Source organism: Chrysemys picta, chromosome 25 (assembly GCF_011386835.1).
Source record: "Chrysemys picta bellii isolate R12L10 chromosome 25, ASM1138683v2, whole genome shotgun sequence".
NCBI classification, from domain to species: Eukaryota; Metazoa; Chordata; order Testudines; family Emydidae; genus Chrysemys; species Chrysemys picta.
In genome coordinates this window covers 835,209-844,130 of record NC_088815.1, presented here as the reverse complement: position 1 = coordinate 844,130, position 8,922 = coordinate 835,209, and the positions used below count along the sequence as shown (strand labels likewise).

General features: G+C 59.3%; 1 protein-coding gene across 1 annotated transcript; it reads left to right on the top strand.

Annotated features, from left to right (window-relative positions):
* Positions 1-1,436: 1,436 nt before the first annotated feature.
* Positions 1,437-3,912, top strand: TIMM13 (translocase of inner mitochondrial membrane 13). The gene is made up of 3 exons (XM_005313696.4): positions 1,437-1,612; positions 1,728-1,796; positions 3,626-3,912. The coding sequence occupies exons 1-3, from the start codon at positions 1,496-1,498 to the stop codon at positions 3,722-3,724; spliced, it is 285 nt and encodes a 94-aa protein (XP_005313753.1). The 5' UTR covers positions 1,437-1,495; the 3' UTR covers positions 3,725-3,912.
* Positions 3,913-8,922: the final 5,010 nt, after the last annotated feature.

Sequence of the window (8,922 nt, the reverse complement as noted above, 5' to 3'; positions counted from 1 at the left end):
TAGAACGGGAAGGGACCTTGAAAGGTCATTGAGTCCAGCTCCCTGCCTTCACTAGCAGGACCAAGTACCCATTTTGCCCCAGATTCCTAAGTGGCCCCCTCAAGGATTGAACTCACAACCCTGGGTTTAGCAGGCCAATGCTCAAACCACTGAGCTATCCCAATTGAAGAATAATCCTTTAATTAACGATTGTCATAGAATCCTAGTACTGGAAGAGACCTTGAGAGGTCATCTAGCTCAGCCCCCTGCCTCATGGCAGGCCTGAGTATTGAGTATTGTGTATTACAGGGGTAGGCAACCTGCGGCACGTGTGCTGATTTTCGGTGCCACTCACACTGCCCGGGTCCTGGCCACCGGTCCGGGGGGTTCTGCATTTTAATTTAATTTTAAATGAAGCTTCTTGAACATTTTAAAAACCTTATTTACTTTACATACAACACTAGTTTAGTTATATATTATAGATTTATAGAAAGATCTTCTAAAAACATTAAAATGTATGACTGGCATGCAAAACCTTAAATTAGAGTGACTAAATAAGGACTCGGCACACCACTTCTGAAAGGTTGCCGACCCCTGATGTATTATGTCATGGGATGAACCCTCCAACCAAAATTGGCAATGGTAATCACCCTTCCTCCTGCTCAACCAGCTCCGGCCTGGGAACTGTCCATAACCCCCTCCTGGGCTGGGAGCTCGGAGTCTTCACTCCCAGCCCTTGGGTTACTGATGGCAACGGCTGTTGGAACCAGCTGACAATCCACTTCGCTTTCCAGCGGGGTGGTGATACTAGAGCAAAGGTGGGCCACGGCTGTCCTGCCCGGCCCCGCCCCTGCTGTTCCCCCTCCCCCAGAGCCTCAGCTCGCCAGGCCGGCGGCGCGACTCGGGCAGATTCACAAGTGAACAAAGCGTGCCCTGGCATGGCCCCCCAACAAGAGAGGGACGCAGGATCGGGCACTCGGGCAGCTCAGCACAGGCACTGCGGGGTCAGGGGCCCCTGCTCCTCCTGAATCCTCCGCCCATGTTCGCAGGGCCCCATGCTGAAAGGCTGGCGGGGGGGTTAGGGACAGGGGGTTCCGGGAGGGGGCGGTGGGGGGGGTTCTGAGGGGAGCAGTTAGGGGGCGGGGAGGGGGGGGCAGGCTGTTGGGGGGGGCACAGCCTTCCCTAGCCGGCCCTCCATACAGCTTCACAACCCCGCTGTGGCCCTGGGGCCAAACCCTGTCCACCCCTGGCCTAGAGGCTGCCTTGGAGGGGTGCTAGGGGGCGCTGTGGCGCGGACGCAGGGTCGCCGGCCCCAGGCCCGGGGACGCTCTCGGGGTCGACTGAGCGCATGTTCCGGCTCTGCCGGGCACAGTCTAGGCCACATCCCATAATGCCTCGGGAGGCATCCGCAGCGCGGTGCATGCTGGGAGTTGTAGGCCCGGCGGCCTGCTCGTCCCGTGGTGCCCCGCGCGGGCCCTTCAGTTCCGAGCGGGCGCGGTGGGCAGGCGGCGCGGGGATGGAGGGCGGGTTCGGCTCCGAGTTCGGGGCCGCGGGGGGGAAGCTGGACCCGGGGCTCATCATGGAGCAGGTGAAGGTGCAGATCGCCGTGGCCAACGCGCAGGAGCTGCTGCAGGTGGGGGCGGGGCGGGGCCGGGCCGGGCCGGAGGGAGGCGGAGGGGGAGGGGGGGCGCATGGCGGGCTCGGGCTCGCGCTCGCGCTCGGGCTCTGACGCTCTCTGCTCTCCCCAGAGGATGACCGACAAGTGTTTCCGGAAGTGCATCGGGAAGCCGGGGAGCTCGCTGGATAACTCGGAGCAGGTGAGGCCGCGCCCCGCCTGGGGCCTCCCGCGGGGGCTGGGGTTCGCTGTCCCGGTGACCCAGGGCCTGTCCCTCTCGCTGGCTCCCCGCACTCAGGCCGCGTAGAGACCCTCCCGCCTCACAAGGCCGCAGCGCCCCGGCGTCCGAGCCCCCTGCGCCAGCCAGCCACGGGGCTGTCCCTGGCGTGTGGACATGCTCAGCGGGGCCCGTGAGCCCCACGGCCAATCTTCAGCGCCAATGTGGCCCCTTGGCACCGGAGCTGGAATTCCCCGGCCCAGCCCGTGGTGGGAGCCAGGCCCTGGCCAGGCCTGCAGCGCCACTGCTCGCTAGGTCACGCCCTCGCGGGGCTGCACCTGCTGCCCAGCCCCACTTCAGAGTGAAACATGCCAGCGGGCACTGGGATGGTGGGATCCAGTGGTTTTCAAACTTTTTTCTGGCGACCCACTTGAAGAAAATGGTTGATGCCTGTGACCCAACGGAGCTGGGGATGAGGGGCTTGGAGTGTGGGAGGGGCTCAGGGCTAGGGCTGAGGCTTGGGATGCGGGGGTGGGGCCGGGAATGAGAGGTTCAGGGTGTGGAAGGGGGCTCTGGGCACGGGGTTGGGGGGTGCAGGCTCTGGGGTGGGGATGAGGGGTTTGTGGTGCAGGAAGGGGCTCTGGGTTTGGGGAGGTTCAGGTCTGGGGCAGGGGATTGGAGCCCGGGGTTGGGGCACAGGGTTACCTTGGGCAGCTCCCCGTCAGCGGCGCAGTGGGGGTGCTAAGGCAGGCTTCCTGCCTGGCCTGGCCCCGCGGATCGCACTGCCCACCGGAAGCAGCCAGCAGCAGGTCCGGCTCCTAAGTGGAGGCATGCAAGTGGCTCCGCAAGGATCTTGCCCGCACGCACTGCCCCCCCCCCAACTCCCACTGGTCAGTTCCTGGCCAATGGGAGTGCAGAGCCAGGGTGAGGGCAGCACGCAGAGCCCCGTGGCTCCCCACCAAGGAGCCGGACCTGCTGCTGGCCACTTCCGGGGCGCAGCGCGGTGTCAGAACAGGTAGGGACTAACCTGCCTTAGCCGGGCAGCACTATTAACGGCCCGGTCGGCAGTGCTGACCAGAGCCACCACGACCCAGTGCCATACGTTCCACGATCCAGTATTGGGTCACGACCCACAGTTTGAAAACCACTGGTGTAATGGCATGTGTCTCATAAGAACATAAGAGCGGCCATACTGGGTCAGATGACTGGTCCATCAAGCCCAATACCCTGTCTTCCAACAGTGGCCAATGCCAAGTGCCCCAGAGGCAATGAACAGAACAGGTAATCATCAATCATCCATCCCCTGCCGCCCATTCCCAGCTTCTGGCAAACAGAAGTCTCTGTAGGGTGCTTGGGGGAGGGGGAATTGCTGATCTTTGCAGTATTGCCCAGAGTGGATTCTCAGAGCTGGGCTGCTTTGTGCCATCTCCCTGAGGCTCTCAAAGCACTTTACAAGGTGAATATCCTCATCTGTATGATGGGAAAAGCTGCTGAGAAAGGAAATGACTTGCCCAAGGCTACTGGCAGAGAGGGAAGGCCAGGGACTCCCTGTAACAAGCTTTAGCCAGCTGCTCTGACACTTGCAATGTTCTGTTGTCTGAGCTTTGTGCTTGCTTTGGTGTGCCAGATAGTGCATTGGATCTAGCGTCTGTTCCTAGCTCTGTCACTGGCCTGCTCAGCGACTTTGGGCAACTCATCTCTGTGCATGCCTCTGATTCCCCATCTCTAACATGGGGATAATGAGCCCTGCTGTCCTTGCTAAAGTGCTTTGGGTCTGGGGTGAAGACTGAAGTAGCATTATTGTTCTATTTCAGAAGTGTATTGCCATGTGTATGGACCGGTACATGGACGCCTGGAACACAGTCTCCCGAGCATACAACTCCCGGCTGCAGAGGGAGAGAGCCAACATGTGACCGGTTTCCAGTAGCCCTGACAACATGCTTCAATACTACCCCCTGCCTGGGGAGAGTGACTTGATTCCTGGACTAGCTGGAGTGGCCCAGTGAGAATGAAAGGAAAGGTGGTGGGAGTGAAATCCCTGTGGTTTGATTAATTTGGCATTTTCATCATGGTAGAGCAATAAAGCCACGTCTGGAGCCTCTCCCTGTTATTAGCCTGCGTGAGCTCAGTGTCTGACTACTGCAGAATGCAGGCTTGAAGCTGGGAGGGGTGATGGTGCCCAACCAGAGGGGTGGCTGCTGCCCATTCGGTCAGTGCCGTCACCTGCTAGCTGGCTTTGCTTTAGTGCCCTGGATGGAGTCTGAGGTCCACGGTAGGGGTCTGAGAGACTGGCTAGGGAATATGTTAATTGATGGGTGCCCTGTGAAAGGGCTACTGGGGCAGGGAATCCTTCTGGAAAGGGGGCTGAGCAATCCACTTGCCCCCCTCCCCAAGGAAGTGAACATGAGCCTTATCGGCAGTGCGCATCCACCCCTGGACTGTGGGTTTGGTGGCTGTAGTAGGAAGGTTGGTCTCTGAGCCTGGCAGGTAGGTTTGGTGAACTAACAAGGAAATTGTTAGGCAACGGTGTGGGGCTCCCAGCTTGCTGCCAAGTACCCCACGGGTGGGAGGGTGTCAGTACAGGGGGGCATTGGACTGTTACATGAAATAGTCTGGCCTGCATTGGCTTGCAGAGCTGGGTGCTGGCAGTGCATCAGCTCCAGCCCCCATAGTGGCACTGTGCCATACTTGCCGCGGGGCTGCACCCCAATAGTTGCTGCCAAATGAGAGGTTTGGAATTAAAAAATCTCCCCCTTTGTCCCAGCATAGAGCTCAGCTGCAGGCCCCCGGCAGCCTGTCCTGGCCAGCCGGTGTTCGCCTTTCCTGCGTCACCAGTGCACCTTGTCCTGGCTCTGTGGCCTCTGCTGGCTTCGTTCTGTTATTGAGGTGCCTGACAAGGAATCCGCAACGGGGAAGGAAACGAGAGTGCCAGGATCGCTGGGGGTGGGGCGTAGAGACGGGCTGCATGGAATTGCACAGAGCAAAGGTTAAAGGAGCTGCCTCAGCCAGCTGGCCTCTTGCTGTTTGTTTTCCCTCTCATGCCCCTTCATTTTCAGTCTCTGCCCTTTGCTTTTCTGGGCCATGAAGATGTCCCTTCCCTACTTCGGATGTGGTGAATCTCTGCTCCAGGTATTGGATTAAATCCTGTGACAGCTAATGGCTGCTGGCCCCTTGTAGGCCACACTCAGAGCCACCTCTGGGATTCAGGCAACTCGACCAAGGGCTGGATGGTTAAGCCAGGAGCCCCAGAGGGCAGGGCCAACAGAGCTGCCCTGGTCCTTCCAGCTCCTATGGTGCCCCCCTTTTGCTCTTTCCCAGTTAGTGGGTTCCCTGAGACTGGTTATTCCTTGAGTCACTGAGAATCTATAGACCAAACGCTAGAGGTGCCTGGCAGCTGTCTGTTAAAATGTCAGTTGTTTTGTTCAGCTTGTTTGGCTTCTGGCCCCAGCTCAGTTGAGGGGAAGTTAAATAACAACAGAGCGAGGGGAGCAGGGTGCTGTGGCCCTGCAGTGCTCGCGGAGGTGCTACTCCATATGCAGCTGTGATCCAGAGCCAGGCGGGGTTAGAGCTCAGTGCCGTTCTTGGGATTTTATTCTCAGCGCAGCCTAACACCCTGTGGGCTCTTTCTTGATCACAGCTGTGCATGGGGCAGATGCCTCCCTGAGCACTGTGCTGAGTAGGACCAGAATCACCTCTGGGTCTTCACTTGGCCTCGGGGGGTCATCCTGCTCTCTGGTCCTGCACAGGTGCAATATGGAGTTGTGTGCAGCCTGAGGCTTGGACTGGGTGGGCACTGTCTTGTTCTAGCAAATCCTGTGTTCCTAGAACAAAGCAGGATTTGTGAGCAGGAGGAGTCTGCCCCCAGGAATGTTTAATAGCTGCAGGGGCCAGCAGAGCCCAACCCGCTCTGCTAGGAGACAGCATTGCAATCCCAGAGTCCTAGGGCAGTTCCAGGCCAAGAGGATGTTGGATTGTGACCTGGGGAATCATTGCTGCTTAAATAACTCAGCAAGGGCTTGAAATTGCCTTCTAAGGGTACGTCCAAGGGTACATCTAAGCGATCGATTTATCGGGGATCGATATATCATGTCTCATTAAGACGCAATATATCGATTCCCCGAACGCACTCCCCGTCAACTCCGGCACTCCACTGGAGTGAGCGGCAGTAATGGAGTCGACGGCCGTCGATCCCACGCCGTGAGGACCCAAAGTAAATCGATCCAAGGTACTTCGACTTCAGCTACGCTATTCACGTAGCTGAAGTTGCATATCTTAGATTGATCCCCCCCACAAGTGTAGACCAGCCTTAAGCTGCACTAAGGTTAGAACATAACTTCTAATGGCACAAAGGGTTGGAACCAGTCCCACAACCTCCCTGACACCACGGCCAGGCAGCGGGCACTTACAGTAGAGCAGCAGCCTGGAGGCCTTTTTAAATCAGTGGGCCTAGCCAGAACCCTGTCCAGGAATCTCTAAGCAGGAGCAATGCCTAGACTACCCACACAATGGCTGCATTAGCTCATGCTGTGCTCACCTGAAAAGGCTCTGGGCCCAGCCTGTGTGGTAATTAGGGTGACCAGATCACCCAGGTTAAATATCGAGACGCGCAGGGGGGAGGAGGGGGGACAGAAGGAAAAAAGAAAAAACGTCGGCAGAGCAACCCCCCCCCCCCGATTCCTCCTCCCTCCGCAAGCGCTGGAGGAAGGCCCGGGAGACACAGGGGGGTGCGGGGGCCGGGCTGAGTGTGAGTTCGGCCTGGCCCCAAGCAGGCAGGACTTGGGCGCGGTACCTGGAGGGAGAGTAGGGGGGTGGCCCGCGGGGCCAGGCGGCGGCTGTTCTCCCCACCTGGGCAGCGGGTCTCGGGAGCAGCCGCTGCTGCAGCTCCCCCTGCTGCGGGTGGAGGAAGCGGCCAAGCACGTGGTGCTCGGCAGCTGCGGCTCTGGCGCCCCCGAAGCCCCCGAGCCGGGGCCTGCTGCGGGGACCCAGCAGCGCGCACGCTGCGCCCAGCCCCTGGCCAGTCGCGTCTGGGCTGCTGCCCAGCTGGTGCTATCCCGCTGGCGGCCCTGGAGTGGGGGCAGCAGGCCCCAGCCCCCCCATCCCGCTCAGGTCCCGCAGGGGAACGAACGGGGCTGCCGATGCCTCCACCCCAGGGCCGCTCGCAGGATTGCACCAGCTAGGCAGCCAGCCCAGACGCGACTGGCCAGGGGCTGGGCGCAGCATGCGCGCTGTTGGGTCTTCGCAGCAGGCCCGGGTTCGGGGCCGCCAAGCACCATGTGCTTGGCCGCTTCCTCTCCCGCGGCAGTGGGAGCTGCAGCAGCGACTGCTCCCGAGTCCCGCTGCCCAGGTGGGGAGAACAGCCGCCGCTTGGCCCCACGGGCCGCCCCCCTACTCTCCCTCCAGGTACCACGCCCGAGTCCTGCCTGCTCCGGGCCAGGCCGGACTCGCACTCAGCCCGGCCCCAGGCTCCCCTGTGTCTCCTGGGCATGGCATGCTTGGGAAAAGGCGGGGATTTGGGGCGGGAGCCAATGGGGCAGTGAGGGGGTGGGTATTTGAGGAGGGATCCAATGGGGGAAGGAGGGGGCGGGGGGGGGAGCCCTTCCGGGCTCTGCCTGTGTGCGGGTGCCTTGCTTGTTTGTCCAGTGTCCCGACCTATTGTTGGTCGGGACGCGGGACAAACAAGCAAATATCGGGACAGTCCCGATAAAATCGGGACGTCTGGTCACCCTAGTTGTAATAAGAACAGGAGTATTTGTGGCACCTTAGAGACTAACAAATTTAACTCTGTATGCATCCGAAGAAGTGGGCTGTAGTCCACGAAAGCTTATGCTCTAATAAATTTGTTAGTCTCTAAGGTGCCACAAGTACTCCTGTTCTTTTTGCGGATACAGACTAACACGGCTGCTACTCTGAAACCTAGTTGTAATGCGGCACAATGGTACCTGCTGGGAGCTCCATGGGTGGGGCTGCGCTTTGGCCACGGTAGGCTGAAGGATTGTCTCTGCACCAGATGTTCACCATGGGTTGCATCCTGAAATCCTCAACCCCCCACTCAGCTGCTGGAGGTGCCTAAATTTCCAGCGGCTGATGAGCACAAATCTGCCTCAGTCCTGACACCGCAGAGCTGCTCTGCCCCTGCCTTGCACCTAGGCATCGCCTATGGGCCCGATGTGGTAGGTGTGGTCAGAGGGGGTGACCAGCTCAGGAGTTTTGGGGACTGGCTGAGTCTATCCAGCCCAGGTGTTTGGGCACTTCTCTGTGATATGGGCCAGCTGTTTTCACATCCTTGCTGTGCTGGATTTAGAACCGGGGTCACCCGCCTTCCAGGCGAGTGCCCTAAACACCCGGCCATTGACTCTCCTGGGTGGGAGTCTCTCAACCTCTTGCTGAAGCTGTTTCCATTTGTATAACTAACTCCTGGCAGCCAGAGAGAACCCAGCGAGAGCTGCGGGGTGAGGGTGCTCTCTGGGGAGGTGGGAGACAAGTCCTTGCTCCACCTTAGGAAGAGCAGGGATTTGAAAACTGGTTTTCCCCCCCCCCAGCTGAGTGCCAAAGGACAGGGCATTGAGCTATAAGGGAGGAGGGGGCTGCTTTGCCACTGAGGCTTTTCCTGAGAAAGGGCTGACTTGGCATTCTCAGCTGAATGCCCTGTCTGGCTAAGGACAAGTGAAGACAGGTGCCACGTTACCTTGGAGGGGCTAGGCTTATCCCGGCCCACTCCTTGGCATTACCCACTGGCTGACGTAGGCAGCTCCCCGCTCAGCACACCGGCTGCTGAGCATCCTTGTCTTAGGTGAGTGACTCTCCCCTAATCGCGCCTGTGAGTAACGCACTGCAATAGGGTGAACAGTGGGATACTAAAGTCCTGTCATCCCTGGCATGGTGCTTGAGGCTGGCTGGGGCATGAGCAGGGGTACAGATCTTGGGTGGGGCTTCTGCCAGTAAGGGGCGTCCAAGGAATTGGGTCTTGGGTGGTCAAGCTGTGGTACAGTAGGTGGGTTTGGTTTGGTTTCTTGTCACTGGCAGCACAGCTCTGAAACCCCAGGGCAGAGAGTCTGCAGAGCCATCTCCTGGAGCGTGTGCAAGTGCCACTCGGGGGCCCCTCTGGAAGGCC

Excerpts from the sequence above, each read along its gene's own strand:
- TIMM13 (XM_005313696.4), top strand. The coding sequence starts at position 1,496 with ATGGAGGGCGGGTTCGGCTCCGAGTTCGGGGCCGCGGGGGGGAAGCTG. Across the intron at positions 1,613-1,727 it reads ACGCGCAGGAGCTGCTGCAG|AGGATGACCGACAAGTGTTT; the intron begins GTGGGGGCGGGG and ends TGCTCTCCCCAG. Across the intron at positions 1,797-3,625 it reads CGCTGGATAACTCGGAGCAG|AAGTGTATTGCCATGTGTAT; the intron begins GTGAGGCCGCGC and ends GTTCTATTTCAG.